This window comes from Rhyacophila brunnea, unplaced genomic scaffold (genome assembly GCF_057557595.1).
Source record: "Rhyacophila brunnea isolate RB1 unplaced genomic scaffold, BYU_Rbru_1.0 scaffold_12, whole genome shotgun sequence".
NCBI classification, from domain to species: domain Eukaryota; kingdom Metazoa; phylum Arthropoda; class Insecta; order Trichoptera; family Rhyacophilidae; genus Rhyacophila; species Rhyacophila brunnea.
In genome coordinates, this window is record NW_028232774.1 from 3,231,883 (window position 1) to 3,250,339 (window position 18,457).

The 18,457-nt window shown below is 36.2% G+C and overlaps 1 protein-coding gene across 1 annotated transcript in view; it reads left to right on the forward strand.

Moving 5' to 3' along the window:
* The window catches only part of Fak (protein tyrosine kinase 2 Fak), a 61,866-nt gene extending 44,487 nt beyond the window's left edge, over positions 1-17,379 (forward strand). The window contains exons 18-25 of the mRNA XM_085940064.1: positions 1,788-1,915; positions 2,890-5,138; positions 7,798-7,950; positions 9,049-9,181; positions 10,004-10,065; positions 10,683-10,903; positions 11,707-11,817; positions 16,427-17,379. Coding sequence (XP_085796190.1) covers positions 1,788-1,915; positions 2,890-5,138; positions 7,798-7,950; positions 9,049-9,181; positions 10,004-10,065; positions 10,683-10,903; positions 11,707-11,817; positions 16,427-17,243 — 3,874 coding nt within the window. The 3' untranslated portion in view covers positions 17,244-17,379. The remainder of the gene's footprint in view (positions 1-1,787; positions 1,916-2,889; positions 5,139-7,797; positions 7,951-9,048; positions 9,182-10,003; positions 10,066-10,682; positions 10,904-11,706; positions 11,818-16,426) is intronic.
* The last annotated feature ends 1,078 nt before the right edge of the window (positions 17,380-18,457 follow it).

Here is an 18,457-nt window from a genome sequence, read left to right on the forward strand (position 1 = left end):
CGGAGAAATTAAACTATTCAGATAACATTGGAAAAAATTCAAAACAAAGTCTCAAAAGGAAATTAAATGAATTTTATTATCGAATATTGAACAGCTCTGAGGCTGATATAAATGTAATTAACACATCATGCAGGGTATTAGGAATTAATATGATCTGATCTCAATCAACTGCTTCAAATTTCTCTGATCATCATAATATTTAGAAATTATAGATGCGTTTATAACAATAAATATGTTTGGCACAAAATTTTGCATGCTTGTCACTGCTTTCTAATAGTTCTGCCATCCTTTTTGTTTGCCAAACACAAGAAAAGAGATCTTTGAATCAATTACATTTGGCGATTCATTCTTAACTATAGAGTCGCAAGACTTCTCTACAAAATCCACTCAACGTGACTCACAAACGACATAGGTTATTCCTTAAAAGTTCTTTTACTGCTGATCTGCAACTGTGTCTGTCTTCAGGTTATTCGATCAAACGACTCAATTTGTAATCCTTTCAATAACACTACTGTGCGTCAAAATATATCTCAAGTTGATAAATGCACCCTACTTCTTATTTGCCAAAAGCAATGCTTCGTTGTTTGATGACATTTTGTTCAATGACGTTTACCCAACTTGAGTGTGTGAGGCTACTATTTCCAATATTGTCAAAAAATGAACCTTGAATATCAGTTTGTAAAGAAAAATACATTTTAAAGTATTTTTAGGTGGCAATCTCAAACCCAGCTTCATTACATACAATATAGCATTCCATAATAATGTAAAACTTTCAAACGTGGCTTATTCCACAATCATTTAGTTTCAAAGATGGGGCCGTTCCACGTTAGCCAATGGGAGCTTAGCTTTGCAGTCATGTGGTTAATAGTGTCCGGTACAATTTGCATGACAATTGTTTTGTGACTTCTCCTGATATAATTCAAATTTAAACGTGTTTTTTAATTAATTTAAGCAGTTACATATTTGTATAAATATGGACATTACTGTTTCATCTGTTATAGCATATTTTGTTATTTAATTAACTTTTCTGATTGACAGGGTTTTGAATAATTGAAACTGGTCATAATTGCTATCCAAACATTGCCTGTAACATTTTAGTTGTATCTCATTTGGTTACATACGTTCTTTCTTTCGACCATGTCCGATCCTAATAGGATCATATGGGCCTCCACAGAGTGGAGGTTTGTATTGACAGATTTTTGTTTTTACGAGAAATGGATGTCAGCCACTTGCTCAACCTATTAGGTCCATACTCTGACTCATACACAAATTGAAAAACAATATGTTTACTTGCCAGACCCAGGATTCGAACCTGGGACCCTCGTTCATAGGCGGATTAATCCAAATTGTTAAGTTTAAAAAATAGCTCATTCCAACTATCAATTTCAAACTCGGCTTGATACAAACATTAAATGTAAATAGATTCTATATTAATAAATGAATAAGTTTCTCTTTATTTTCTATTTTAAATATGCTACACTACAAATTAACTAAAAAATCATTCATCGCCTGTATACCAGTTTATTGCATTTTGCCGCAAAATACCTTTTTGGGAATGAGCCGGGTTTGGAAATAATAGCCTCATGTGTCAGTCAATATATATTGACTGAACAAATTACATCTATGTGCGAGATCAGTAAATGTTCTGATAACGTTGGAGTCGCGTCAATTCACTATCTGCAGACCATAGTATACCATTAAACAACTGGCAACCGAGAATAGTAGGTCATATTGCGTACCAAAAATGTATATGTGTTAGTTGCCTAACCAATATTTGTCATTTCCAGTGAGATTCTTCAGGAGGAGAGATCGAACGCGTGGGATGCGATGCGTCGAGAAAATCGCCGAGTGGCAGCTGCTTCTTGGGGGGATCAGCCTCCTCCTAAACCGACTAGGCCTTCTACAAATTTAACAGGTAAACATTTCATTCATGACACGAACAATCACAATTAAAGTCACCTTATAGAATTAGAATTATATCTTCAAAATGACACCTTAATATTACAATAAAATTAGTAATAATTACCTGGGTGATTAATTATAGTTTTGAGAGAAATTTGTTTATAGATTGCGAGAGTATTTTTTAATGTAAATATAATTCAAATCGGTATGTTTACATGGCATTAAAGAAATAGTGCATGAGATGCACAGTAACATTAAAAATGTCTTGAAGACATTGTGTCAAGATTCAAAATTCTAAGTCAAAATCAGATTTTTACATTTTTTACTATTTCTCAGCTCGGTTACTATTGCAAATATGAAAAAATATATGAGTATTAATGACATGTATTTTTTAATATTCTTCAACTTTCATTTGAAACGTTTTTCGATATCTTAAGCTGTTCATGAGATACAGCTGAAAAACTAAAAATTGTCTGCCATTTTCCAAGATGGCGGTCATAGCAATGCTGCATGTATTATTAGGGGAATTCTTTCCAGGTAAAATCCTAATATGACTGAACTATCTTTCTTAATGACCATTTCAATGGAAATGTTATCAGGTAGGTAATACATACTTAGTTTGTGAATAATGTGCTGACAGAATTTTTTTATCTATCATGATAATTGAGCCCATATCCGGAAAACGCTGTTTTTTTGGTAAATCGGTTTAAATTACGCAGCATACACCTATGCATGCACTCACCAAATATTACTTTGATATTCTAACAAGAGGTGGCAATAGACAGTCTAAACTGACCATATGTTGCACGCTGTTATCCGTAACTGAAATGTTTAACTGCCAATATCTCTGAACACCGTTTTCAGGATTACGCTTGTTTTCCGGATATGGGCTCAATTGTTATAGTATTTATTTCCACTGCATTCAATTATAATATTTAGTATGTAAAATTAATTTGCCAAATCTTATCTAATCTAACAATTTATCAGGTGTGGACTCGACGTCAATGCAGAGCGTTGGTGCCGCCCCTCAGACGTACATCGTCGCCCAAAATCCGCTGGTGCTAGCTCATCTTCTCCGGGAGAACCAGTCGAGGCCCATCGATCCCCAGGCCTACACCACGCCCGCCTCGGTATTCAACACCTTATCCGTTGATTTTGCTGAGAAACTCCCCGAAAACGATCCCAAATATGTCGAAAAGATCCTCCTCAATCCCGACCCCAACATTGCCCTCCAGACCTGCCCTATGCCCATGAAGGAACTGAGGCAGCTAGATAAAGAAGTCACATCCTCAAATGACACCGTCGCGGGGGATAACTTTACACCTAATGACCCGGATAATCAAGAGTCAAGTGTTTCTATCGTGTTTCCATCGGATAAAAACGATTCTGTTAGTTCTACAAGTAGCGGTACGCTAAGTAAAGATCCTCAGGGGTATTCGGTTGAGAAAGATGAGATTTTGAAAGTCATTATCGGACATCGAGAGGACGCAGGTAATTTATCGCAGAATTTAACACCTCAAATTCAAATGACAGCTTCTCTATCGTCCTGTAGCGATTTTTCTATCGGTAACTTCAGTCAGATTTCTTCTTTACCAAGCGATTCTAGGCGAAGTTCGGTCAATCTCGATCAAAGTATTGCTAGTAATAACAGTGCAGGAATATATACCACGAAACCGAACGTGGGACAGTTTTCAGTTGCGCAAATAAGTGTTCAAATGAACCCGGACGATGGCCATGATCAATCGTCGACCGATTCTATATCGCAGAATTCAAGTATTAATCCTTCGAGTCCAAGGAATTTATCCAGTAGCTCCGATTATGCTAATCGAGTTCGATCTTTAGAAAGAAACACTCACATTCATGGATTCGCTGTAGCTCATACTCAGGCCACTCCGACACAAGAGCCATACGGTAAACGAATCGGGTCGTTGGAACGGAATTCTAAAATCGTTCCGGGCTGTTATGATAGCCTCGGAAGAAAGATGAGTTATGGAAATGTTCAAAAAACAGCTCAATCTCACACCGGCAGCTTACAGCGACAGTTTTCGGTTCCGTCGCAGGCTTCCAGCTATCAGAATCAATACAACGTATCTCCCAGTGCCGGACAAATGAGGGACATGCAAGGTAACATCTCGCAAAAGTGTCAGCAGATGAAACCGCAGACCACAAACGTTGTGTTTACTTCCCAGAGTAATTTAAACGCTAGCTTAGCAGCCAGCGTTGCCAACAAAAACCGCCAGCAACCCGAGCCTCCGTTGATTGAAGAGATTTACGATTTCGGCGGAGAAAATGTTAAAAGTTGCGCGTCGATCGCTGCGAGTAAAGCGGGCCTAAATCGATCGAATCAGAGTGGGTATTTTCAACCCGGTTCAGCTCCTTATCAACCCAGGCCTCTCACCCAATACAGAGCTCCCACAATGCCCGGACAGCCAAACATGCAAGGCTCGCCTAGACTGATGCAGCCGTATATGGGAGTCCAGGGACATTTGAGCCGGTTAAATCACGGTAACGTGCAACAGGTTGTGCCGAATCTACGCGGAACCTGCTCACCTGTCTCTATGATGATGAACGATCCCGCAATTGATCCGAAGAACAGCTACATAAGATACCACCAGCAAGTTCCAAATCTATTACCGCATTCTCCGAACATTCAAATTGCAAACAAACAAGACGTAATACAGATTGATAACAGTGTTAAAATGTCTACCAAAGAAGATTTCAGCACCGTGGGAACAGCTAAAATGAATCTCGCATATTCGCAGATGCAAATCAACCAATCGATACAGCCTGCTGCCAACCAAGATTCAGTTGATGGCGGCGGCGTGTTGAATACCAAAATGAATACTTCGTTTTCACAAATGGCCACCAGTCATTCGGAGAACGCTTCCGAGCCGCCTTCCGTTCAAAATGTAGCACATTCCACATCGAACATGAGTCTCGGAGCGCAAGTCCTGAACATGGCCATGCCCGCCCCGCCCAGCCTTGCGTACCAGCAGCGCTGTCTCGAGATCACAGGCGCACAGCAAAGGCTCCTGCAGAAAGTTCGGCAGGACTCGGAACTCAACACTCCCGAAGATGGAACTGAGCAGATCGATGATGACACGGGGGATGAGGTGATCACAGTAATGCATGAATGGAATTTATTTATCTCAATGTTCGTAGACGTGTTTCATATATTTTTATTCTTTATATTTTGTTGTAGAATTTTACAGTTTTTTTTTTTAATTATTACATTTATTTGATGTTACAAGAAACACAAGGTGTTCAAAGTTTATTTTTAATTATTATTTTTAATTTTAATTATGTGCGGTTTTGTAGTTGGTGTGTTGATTTAATTTAAATATTATTTTATTATTAAGTGTGCCTAATTTTTATATAACGTGATTTTACTTTGTTTTAAAAATCAGTTGTTTTTTCTTTCTGTTACAAGGATTTTTTTTATATTTCAGTTGTAGGTTACATTTTTTTATAATTTCCAGAAATCCTTTCTTTTACTCCATCCTAGCATCCTATATCAATCTAAATTTAATTTTTCTTTGTTTCATTGTTTTTAAGTTATCGGTTATTTTCTTATGTTTTTTTTTTAGTAAGCATGCTCTTATGAACAACCTAGAATTAATATTTCTATAGTAAAAATTATTTTAACTATGATACGTATAATTAATTGTTATAAAATTATATCTACAACACCTACCCATCGTTGATTTATAGCAATAAATCCGTGTATGCCGTGAATATATTGATAAATCTTACAAATAGCTGCCCTGAGAATTGATGTTTTTAGACTTACATATCAACATATTCACGTTATGCACGGAAATATACTTATAATGGTGAATTGATAATTATTTAGTGCAAGTTAGTTGAAATTTTATTTCAAAATGTAGATTTGAAGTTTTATAACTTTCGTATGCAGGGTAACTTTAACGAACCAATACGAATTGAACAAATAATTCTACGTATTAATTTATATCAGAATATCTAGTAGAGTGGTTTAAAAATGTTACAGCGCTCTTGGTGTGTAAAGATATATACAGTAGGCGCTTAGTAATCCGGCGTTCACCAATCCGGCACGTCCAATAGTCCGGCATTTTGCAACTGAACTCTCCTGCTCTATAATCCGGCAGGTTTCACATTAAACTGCCGGATTACAGTGTGGAGTCGCTCGGCATTTCAGGTTTTTACTGTGCAAATCTGTGATAGAATTATTTCCTATAGAAATCCAACTTTCCGACAATCCGGCATAGGTGAAAAAATATGGGTGCCGGATTACCGAGCGCCTACTGAACTTAGATAGGGTGGGTTGGTTCATTTACTTTGATTCCAATGTAAAATTTTCTGTTCAGAATCAGACAGAAGAGATTTTTTATAAGTGCAATCGTGGGTTTTTGAATGAAAAATAGATCTGGAGTACACCGCTAATATACATTATTGCCCCCTAAAATTAATTATGAATAGTCACCGTAGCAATGCGGGAAGACCTGTATAAATTTGATCCAGGAGTTCTGGGCTAAATTCCCAGCGTGGTCACAGTATATTTATATGATTTTCTCAAAGCCTAGGTGTTTGATTGATTCACTTCCACTACTACATTACTATTTCACTACACTACTGTCTTTGGGCCTCGTGGCCTGTTGTAGTTTAAAAAAAAAATTATTTAATACATATATATATATATATATATATTTATTTATTTATTTATCTTTCTTTGTGATCACACATCAGCGCATTAAATTAAGATTGTATGGAATAATTTTCTTTTTTCATACAGCCTGCAGGGCACCACTGGGTGATACTCAGTTTGAATACCAATGACATAGTTGTTTTATATGCATATTTACACATAATTTTTTTCTTTTAATTTATCAACCATATAATCACAGATATGTTTTATAAAGCAAGTTAGAAATCAAACTAATGATGAAGGCTTTACTCATGAATGTGAAGAACTCAAATTATTTTGATCAGATAAACAGAATGTATATACTGGAGCAACGCAGTGGCGAAGAGTGGAGGTAGGCTGTTAAGATCTGCCATAAATAGTGCACACTAAACTTTGTCAGTCATACGTATTTCAATTTACAGATGGTGTCTGTTAGTTTTTAAAATTCAATTAAACCCTGCGAAAACCAAGCTATAATAGATAATAGTCAAAAAATACTTGTCTATCTATAAAATATTTTAAATTGTGCAATTAAATCATACATAACTTTGAATATTTTATAGATAGAATAATATTATTTATCTATTATAGTTTGGTTTAGACAGGGCTTAATGAATTTAAAAAAATAAACCAACAATATGTGAAATATGTATTCTTAATACAATGAAAACAAATATGTAAGTATGATTGAAAAAGTTTGCACAATTTTGTCGCATCGCCTAAAATATACCAAAACTATTATTGTTTGGCTTAGGCAGGGTTTCATTGATTTTTAAAAACGAACTAACACCATCTATAAATTGTAGTTTTATTTCAATAAAAACAAATAAGTACGTATAACTAACAAAGTTTAATGTAAACTATTTATGGCGGATCATAACAGCCTACCTCTACTAGAGCAACGTCATTTATATTATATGAACTGTTTAGTGTAACAATAGTCCAAACCATTTTTTAGTAGAATTTGAATTATATGTATTTGAATTTGTTTCATCTCAATCTATAAACATAAGAAACGCATGAATGGATATTTGCATTCAAATATTGCTGACAACTCAGCTTTGGGCTGTTATTACATTTACTTTGGAATAAATCTTACCTAATCTTGCCCTCATTATCTTTTGAGTTTTTTGACTTGGGCCTTTGTTGCACCGAACACTTTACATTTTCACAATAGCTTATACCCAGCTCTCTTGCAATATGTTCTGATCTCCGTTTGATTGTCAATACAGTATCGAGGTCCAACTTGTATGGATGGCCCCGCTGGCGACATGAACCAAGAGTCTCCTAGTTCACTGGAAAGGCGGCTCATTGCCGATCTTGCTAAGCAGCAGCATCAGAGTCAGGAAGATCAAAACTGGCTCCAACAAGAGGAGATTAACCTGGTTTGTAGCTATCTTACACATGTTCAGATTTATAAAATTCAATTCAGTATAAGTTATTCAAAGTCAGCCAACACCAAAGCTTCCAAGGTAATATTAATGTCTCATAATCTAAATGCGTATGGGATTGACAGTCATCCGGGTCACTGAGGTCAGTGAGGTCACTATCAGTGGCGGCCGGTGGTCTTCAGAATAGCATTTTCTGGTAGTAATCCTTAAATCGTTAAAGTAAAGGTTAATGGTTTACCTTCTATAAAGAGAAGATCTTCTTTCACACTGTCACGACCCAGCATTGGGGCATAGGGAAAACACAAGTTCGCGCTACTTCCCTCGGTCCATCGCCAACTCTTGCACCTCCCGCCATGTCAGACCTACAGCACGTAGGTCACTTTTGTGGCACCGCTGCAGAGTGAGGGAGGGCCAGCCACGACGACGGAACCCTTAAGGCTGTGCCACAAGGGTACGAAGTGTCGCACTCTTTGGCAGCATCCGGAACACATGTCCCAGCCACGTAAGTCTCTTCGTGATCACCTCAATCACCGAAGGCTGCTGTGTCTGCTCATGAACTGGGGTGTTTGTAACGCGGTCATACTAATGTACCCCTAAGACTCGGTGGAGACATCGATTCTCAAAGCTCAAAAGCCGAGACCTTTGAAGCTTAGTAAGATGCTATGTCTCACAGCCGCACACGTAGCACGCACGCGTTGAACAAACGACATTGCGTATGTAAATATTATTTCCCCAATTAATAATTAATGAAGTCATCCAATTGGACAGACTGTCATCTAAAACCTTCCAAAAAATCTTTTTCATGCTTTGCAAAATGTTCAACATTATTTTAAGGAACCACCACAATTTATTATAATATATGCGTACAGATTAATAACTATTTTTTCTGTGCATAATGCGAATGACAGCGATGCTTTTTTCATTTGTTTTGTTAATCTGTCATTGATTTCAAAATAATGTTTTTAAAATTGGAACTACACAGAAGACCCATGCGCATTCTGAAGAATGTAAAATTATATATGAAATTAAAGATAATCTTCCATCTTCATAGTAGAAAGTTTTTCTTCAACTGCTTATTTTTGTTTCCCACAGAAGAAAAGACTTTCCATGATAACGGCCGGGAATCCCCTGGAGTTGGGACAATACGACGGATCTTTGGACAATATGGCCACCTCAGCGTGTTATCATTCCGATAGACAGCCTGACCTGACTCAAGTGAACTCAGGTATTCTAATCATTTTGATGTTTATCAATTACCTATGGATATTAAAGTTTCTAAGAGTGATGAGGAGTTAAATTATAGTAATTATCAAAATGAATTTCATGCAAGTTTCGATCCTTGGTAATAAATCCCTTTTATAGACAACTCACAGTATGTGGTTTTTGTATAATTTTCATTAGTTTCAATAAGTATTTAGTCACTTTTAATTGCATTGCTGCAATAATTTGATATTATTCATTTTTTGATCAAGTGACACAGAATACAAACAGCTGTACTATATTATAATAGTAGGGAATCCAATCCTGAGCCAAAAATGTTCAATCTTGGAAATACATGGGTTTAATGGAGTAAATAATATCGTAATATAGATAATAATCTGAAAGTAAAACAGTTTTTTTTTTATTTATTTAAGAAAAGATAATATTCATAAAATTCGGCGTATAAACAAGTGCCTGCCTGCACGGCCGTGGCACTGGCGGCTAGACGCCGTTCGCGTGCCAGAACGTCAGTGGCGTCTAGCTGGTTAAATGAACGAATTTATTAATTTTCTGATGTTCTTACGATTGCGTATGACAACTAAAAATGGTTATTTATTATCCATGAGCATTCGGTGATTCCCCCTGTGACATGTGCAGGTACATACACTTCACTAACATCATTTTGTACACATACTAATTGTAGCAATCCCGAAGGTTTCGGGATTATGTTTACTAATCCCGTGATTCATAGGTATCGAAAATTTTCCGGGATCCCGGGATTGGATTTCCTAGTTGTGACCATTGTTCCAGGATTCCCTACTCTATAGTGTTATTATTGCATTTGCAGGTCACAGTTCCATTGAAATGAGTCCAAACAGCACACTGAGAACTGGACATGACGGTAACAGAGTAAGTAATGTTAAAATATAACGATGTATTTAATCTAATCTTTCCAGAATAGCACTATTAACGTTTCGGTATGTTTGGCTGGGAATTGAACAGTGGAAAAATACGAAAATTCCTACTTTTTAGAGAATTTTTATGTAGATGAAATTTCCAATGCTGTTGAAACTGGCCTCTATTATCATACTATGAGGATGTTGCAAGTTCCTATTGTTAATCCCCCGTTTACAAGTGCATGGATTTACTGCTGACAACAGTAGCAAAGGGTGGGGGTAGGCTGTTAAGATCGGCCATAAATAGTGCACATTAAATTTTGTTAGTCATATGTATTTGTTTTTATTGAAATAATACTACAATTTACAGACGGGTTCGTTAGTTTTTAAAGATCAATTGAACCCTGCCTAAACCAAACTATTTTATAACATCTCAGCATGCACTTATGTGCATGCTGAGATGGTTATTCATACAAGCAATAAATGGACTCACTAATGTTTTTTTTATGATTTTCATCAAAAAATAATGAGTTCTTAATTTTGGAGGGTCAATGAAAATAAATAATATTTCAAAAAATAGAGCTAACCTTACGTTTGGATTATTAGCATAATATTTTTTCCTCTCTGCAGAGTGGCGGAGGTTCGTGGGAGCGCCGCGAAGACCCCATGTACTCGGCGACGACTGAGGTAGTGAGAGCGGTCCTCCGACTGTCAGGAACAGGCCGGTCGGCTGCTTCCAGCCAGGCGCCGGCTGAACTCCTGGCTGCCGTTAGAGATGTCGGCGCACGACTCAGGAAACTGTGTGCCCTCGTTGATACCTTGGTGGATGTTTTCCCGCACCATGCTAGAAGGTAAAAACCATATATCTTGAAGAAAGCCTTTCTACTATGGAGATGAATCGTTTATTTACAAAATTGAAGCTGATATTAAGATAACCTTCGTTTCGTAATGTGAAAGCTTCCATATTATCATGCGACTTTATATCGCAGCGATAAAATTTGCTGCATGTGAAACGGGGTTACTACAAATTAAAGCAAGTTAATGTAAGTCATTTTGCATTGCGGATTGAGGGATTTGAACAGGATTCACACTTGTGCTCTGAAACTAATAAAGTGCCTTGTATTTGTACTACAAATCTAAGAGATTTTTTTACCAAATTAAATGATATTTAGATAACTAATATTTACAATTGAATTAAATATATTTTTTTTATTTTATTCAACGAATAATTCACAAGATTTAAGAATGTAACATTCTTTACATTGAACATACATAATTTTGAAAACACTTCTGAGAAAATATATAACCAACAGAAAATATCGAACCTGCGTCTCTCAAAATACAAAAGCCGATTGCCAATAGTATTTCAATTTGGAAAGCGTTTCAGAGAGTATTGTAAGAACTATTAGTTAAAGTTTCTCGCAATTAAATAGGATACATATAGCATTGTGGTCGATGTGTGTGGGCGCGAATCCCAGGTTCCGAGACAGGTTTGATTCCTGCTGGGTGTCGTATTTAAAAAAAAATCCTATTGGCTATATTTTATCAGAAGTGTTTTCAATTATGTATTTACAATTGATATCAGTATGGAACACTTCAGCTGCGTTTGCAATGTACTTTTGTTGTGACTGAAAATGGTTGACTTTGTTTTCAGGGAAGTGGAAATGGCTCATCAGGTCTTATCCAAAGACATGGCGGGACTTGTGGAAGCCATGAGACTGGCCATTCAGTACAGCACTACCACATTGCAGTTAGAGTACACCAAGTGAGCATAAAATATTGTTGTCAATTACTCAATTACCTAATTGATATTACACCTTGCACCAAAACTTTTACAAAAGGAAAACTGTGAAGTATGAAAACACAAACTTTATTAATGTAGAATAATAAATGTTCATTCGCAGGACTTATCTCAAATTATCATAATGCGAAGGTGTCATGTTTTTCTAAACATCAACTTTACACATGATATACTTGTTGTTTGGTTCAGCTGCGGGGTTTCAAAACCATGCTTCACATAAAGCTTTTCCTACCAAAATCACACACTCTGTCCTCTATTCAGTGTTTTTCAACCGGTGATTTGCAGAAATTTTCTGGTGGTCCGTGAATTTTTTGTGTCATTATGCTAAAAATTCCAATAAAGTCTTCAAAACCCGTGCACCTGCAAGTGTTTGTGCATTGTGATTTTGTTCTTAACCCTTTCCCGGCGACCGTATTCCAGTAGGATACAGCTAGTACGTAACACATGGGCGACCGTATAGCAGTCAGATACGCAAACCTTGACCTGTGGATAACGCAAGAAATATTTTTCATGCGGCATTGAGAATTTTATTAAAAAATAGCCCGATCCATCCGCCTACTTCCACCTATATAACTTTGTCAAAAATATGTTGTTTTAATTTCATAAACATCGATCTTTCGAACCCTCTCGATCTATTGAGATTCGCCGGTACGATTGCATCAGTTCAAATCTACGCGGTATTTTACAGCGCCTGCGCACTAGGTATACAAAATATTTTCATTCGAGTTGAGTGTGCGCCGAGTGATTTATCGTGTCAAGTTGAATATTCACCGCGATCTTTACAACACCATGTTTGCGGGAATAAAATACAACCAAAAAACCGAACCTGTGTCGTCGAAATATTTCTGTGGCTATTTGGCAGAAGCAGATATGACCATTTCACCTACTTTTCAGGGGAGCAATTTGAATGTTGTGTGTCTTGTGATAAATCCTATGTATTTAATTATGAAAGAAAGTTAATGAAATATTTTGAAGACATGAACTGAGTTTTAATTACTTATAAGCATTTGTATTTAAATAGTACAGTTTTTCTTAAAAATCACTTTAAAGAACATATCAGGTTTTGGCAAATTCAATATTAAAATAATGTACCATATCTCACACATATCTAGGTTAGGCATATTATTATTTTAAAGTTACAGGTAGCTTAAAAATAACATCCAGATTTTAATCGTCTTCGCTGGTTTCAGCATCACCATAATTGGGTACAGAAGGTTGCGTTTCAAGTAAATTATAGAAAGTATGATACACGGGATCTATCAAATACATCATGCTCAGTAAGTCCTTCTTTTTTTGAGGATTTATTGGGGCAGGTGCCATATGAATCCACGGTATTATAGGAATATGTGGACGCCCTCTGGAATTCTTTAATAAGTGCATTGTTCTGAAGGGCTCCTCATCATGCAGAGAGTATTTGAATTTTATATCACCGACTTGTTTTTCATACCGTAGCCACTTTATACTGTGCCAATTGTCAGTTGCCCTTCAACACACTTTAACTTCTTAATTAAAGTGGTTTTCAATAAGTCTGAATAAGAGAGAAAAGTTTCTGCTGACATTTCCACCACATTAAACGGATGTTTGCCTCGTACAGTTCGTACAAATTGGTATCAGTCTTGTGGGATGTTAATGTTAAGTTCAATAGATTTTTTAGCTTTTTCTATGCGGGCATGATCCGTGTCGCATTCCATTCTGGTGTGTCCCACTTCCAAGAAGTTGTGGTCTATAGAATGCACGTGTTCAGATTCACTGACAAAATAAGACAATGCTGAAGAAAAGTTTATGTTTTTGTTTTGCCCTGGACAGGAGTCTGAATAGGCTACTATATTAGTTACTGTTTCTGGAAGATTCTGCAAATGCTGTACGAAGCACGATGCTATTTGATCAGATCCCCGACCAGCAATCTCTTCATGCCACATGTAACAGCTTGCGGTATCTGTTTTACAAGCTCTAATTGTAAAATTATAAGTCCACAGTTGCCTTTTATAGTACACTGTGTCCGTTCATTTTTATACATATCATACATCTTTGCAATATTAAGTTGCGGGGATAAATAAAGCTTGCTTGTATGTCTTCGGGAGTAGTGACTTTGGTATTTCTGAAACCTGTTAATATGATTAGTTACTTCAATTTCTTCAATGTTATTTTTATTGTGTGGTTCGTGACGCCCTCTTTGGTCACCGTCTATGATTCCTGTTTCCGAGCTGCGTTTTTTCACAATTGCGACATCAATTTTATTTCGGGATACGCCAAAAACATTCTGAAACATCTTCTTGCAAACTTTTACTGAATTTACTTTATAAATAGCTGTAATCATGCGTTCTTTTACTTGACCACCTTTGCCTCTTCCTTTCCTCTCTATTAATTTGTCATTAATGGTAATGTTGTCTGCGAGGAATTGGTCAGCCGTGTCTTTACTATTCATTCCCATAATTTTTGCGAACATATCCTTCTGATTGTTTTCACTAAGCATGCTAAAACATTTATAATGGCAACAGGACTCTAATGGAATAAACAGCTTTTCAAGTTTAGCCACACCACCACGAGTTTTATACTCTTTGCCGCAGTCTTTCAAGTTCTTCATGTACCTTCTTTTATTCTTGATTTTTTCTTGAGATGAATTCGTGCTTCGAGATGTAGATGTACACGGATTATAAGAGCTGTTAGCAGAATTTCATCTAATCTGTTGAGCAAGGTGTTCGTTATCCGACGAGGCAAAGTTTTGTTGAGATTCAGTAATTTGAATATCATGATCTGCTTGCGACACAGACATTGGAATCGCGTGGTCTGTGGCTTGCTCATCTGGTACTGCATTTTTGCTGCGCCATGTTGAGGATAGAATATCAGAGTTGTCAATTTCAGTTATTATAAGACATTATAATAAAAAAACTGTTCCTACAAAAAACAGTAACTACCAAAACAGCAGCCATATCTTGTTTTGGCAAATAGAATACATTGATTATATTCAATACTTATTATTTTGCCAGAAGCAGATATGGTACCATATCTTGTTTTGGCAAATATGACTTGCTTAATTTTAAACATATCTGAAACTTGTTTCGTTGATTATGAAGTCAGTAGAAGAGATAAGCCATATCTGATTTTGGCAAATAAAAATATAGACATAGAAGAACAAATCTGCATTTAAACCTCAAAACACCAAAAATCGACATATCTGCTTCTGCCAAATAGCCACAGATTTATAAATATGTACTTGAACTTGTGTTCTGGATTATGTCATTTATTTTTATTACTCATGGTCATGTCGTCATGTGTCACCCCAATCGTTTGAAAGTCATAAATCGAGCTCATTATTGAAAGTCGTAAATATGTCGTAAAAATACGTCCACACGGAATGAAAAAATACAATATATTATTATATTTTAGTTAGGACGATTGCGAGTTTTACCAATAAATTACGAACTACTATGAAGGAATATATAAAACGTATAAATAAACGTAAGTATAAAAAAAAACACACGGGTATACAACATAATATAAAATGTAAATCATGGAATATTGACTTTTCAACTATATTACATATTATCTTTGTATGCAATTTAATGTTTATAAAATTTTAAAACCTCACGCAAAAAATGTTTTTATAGCACTTTTACAAGCACGCAGCAGATTTTACAAAATAAATATTGTTTTTTTTATAAAACATAAAACGACAATCACTAACATAACACAATGCTCAATAAAACTGAAAAGTTTAATCTAGTAAAAATCCAAATTACACTCAAAAAAGAACATAAGAAATTATTACAATATTTCAACCACTGTGGACTCAACTTTACGCGACCCATAAAACTTGTAATAATATGCGACACAATAAAAGCTATTATTTTCAATATTTTTAACGGCATTTTTAAGTGTTTCTAACATGACTAAAATAAAATTAGTGTCAGTGATTTATTTCTTTTCATTGGCGCACAATCACAATGACGCGTTTTTACGTCACAAACATGGCTGCGTAATTTTTCGGTACAAGGGACTATGGACGATTTTATTCAAGTATTCACAGCTAAATTCAACAATCGATTCTATTTTTTAGTGTGGCACTTCGAACCTTATGTATCTAGGCATGATAACAGTAATACCAGCTATTTTTAATTGCCGTATTTATCATAATACAACGAAGCATAGCATTTAGAAAAATGGTACCGCAGCGAGGGCCCCTTTCATATTGAAACTGACGCGGCGGCCGGGTTAAAATATATTAATGGCTTTACATGAAATCAACCGCTATCACACATTATCATACTTTGCCATATAAATAATATTTTTTATCTCTGTGTTAGTGGTCCACAAACCGTTTCTCCTATTTTCAGTGATCCGGAGTTGTAAATAGGTTGAGATCTTGAGTCTAGATCACTGGCTTAGTTGGGTATCATGAAAAAAATAAGTACCTATTTCAACTAGCGCGATGCAAACCAAAATTTTTGTGATGTTTTCATGATGGTATCTAAATTTTTATAAATAATATTATATACAAGATCTGTGTTCTACTTGCAATGAGGTGAATTTTAATTTTTTTTTATTAACTTTATCGTTTTCACTTATTTTACAGGAGCATGCTATCAGCGGCTCACGTACTTGCGATGGATGCCAAAAACCTTCTCGACGTAGTTGACTGCATACGAGAGAAACACCCGCACGTCGACTGGAGATCAGCTCTATCGCAGTGCTTCACCGAACCTTCGGAGGCACCATCTAAACCCGTTCCGCACCAGTCGCCGGCCTCATCATCAGGCCTCATAGCGCAATCCCAAAGTGTCGCCCCTCACCAATTCAATCCGGGACTTCCCCCTCAGTTACCGCCGCAGAATATTCCATGCGACGGTGTTACTATGCGAAATCAAACTGACAATGTGATATCGCAGAATCACAATATTCCGATTAGCCAGGCGGAGATTATACCTCAACATCGCGATATCGATATCAATGCGCCTCCCCCTAAACCGTCATTGATGGCTCGACCGGACTTTAGAGTCAATCAACCGGTAACCGTTATCGGTCAAAACCAAACGACGAACACGTCGTGTCTATCGAACCAGCAACCTTTGAGTTTACCCGCCGCCCCCAATCGAGTATCAGCTTTGATTCAGAACTATAATCTTTACGGCAACACTGGTCCGCCGCCTCATCTATATGGTAATACTCAAGATCCGCAGTCCGGATACGCTTCTCTCGATTCGAGGAGCAGGCAGGGTTCCGTCGAAGCTGTAGGAAGTGCGCCGCAGAGTAAATCCGGTTCCCCCAAGAAGGTGGCGCCGATAGCTCAAAATGCATCTGAGCTGGATCAGCAACCGATATATTCCTTAAGCAAAAAGATGACGCAGTTGCAAGGTTCCATTGCTGTTACAACGCAGAGTAACGACACGTGAATTTTTTTAATTCAGACAGATCTGACTCTCATATAGAAATTCAGTAATGTTTGAATCGTAGAACTATTTTGTGAGTATTGGAATTGATGTATCATTGAAATATTAAACCCATGTTATTTTTTCCGATCGATCGTTAGTTACCATAAGTATTATAATATAAATATAATCTGAAGACGTTTATCCACCATTCCACTTTGAGGAGTTTTTGATTTTTCAGAGATTTCTATTCTCAATATGACTTTGAGCTCAATCTTCATGTTTAGTAATCATTATTACTTAGTGTCAGTCTTACATTTCTGCAATGAATTTAAATTCTATGCGACTGAAAAGTATAAAGGATCATAGAATTTAAACATTTGAAATGACAAACCGTAGACTTCAATGCTTTATTTAACTTTAATAACTTGTATTGTGTTGCGTTATACGGAAGCGAAGCAAAAGACTCACCGCCATTGGTCAATCTATAATGCTCAATAGTTATTTTTTTATGTCATTTGTACATTTTAATTGTATGTCTTTCTCGTGAGATAGCAAGAATCTACCGACTTTTTTTTTATTATTCTCCAATAATTTGTTTGACAAATAATTGAAACAATATATTAAAAAGGGTATAGACACATTGCAATTGAGACTATTGGTTTCGAAGTAAGATACTTAATTATTTTTTTTAAATGATTCTGGTTCTCCAAAGTTCAAATTACACTGGCCGACTCGGAAATTCATTCAGATCCATCGCCAGAATTTTCATCAACCGTCGGAAAACAATAATATTTTGTATCAATTACTGTTTTAAATATTATTTTCTTCTCGCACATTTAATGATTATTATTGTCGGCTATATTATTATGATAGATTCTATACATATATACTATACCACCTTATAACCAACAATTTTGGTGCAACCATTGGTGCATTTAGTTAACCGATTATGGATTATAGTATAATCAATCAGTGTTTCCCAAACTGTGGTACACGTACGCTGGCAGCATTTGAACGGTTATGCGGATGAATTTTGTTTATAGTGCAGTATTTACAATAGTACTATTATTATACCTTTGGTCTGCGTAGTATGTATGATAGTGTGTAATTACGCTAAAAATATATAATTCCGTAGTGGAAAGGGAAAAGTAGTAGCGTGTTGTAAGTTTGGGAAACACAATGCCATAGATCATAAAATCGTATTTAATTCATAAATATTCTTCTTGTTTTTAAAT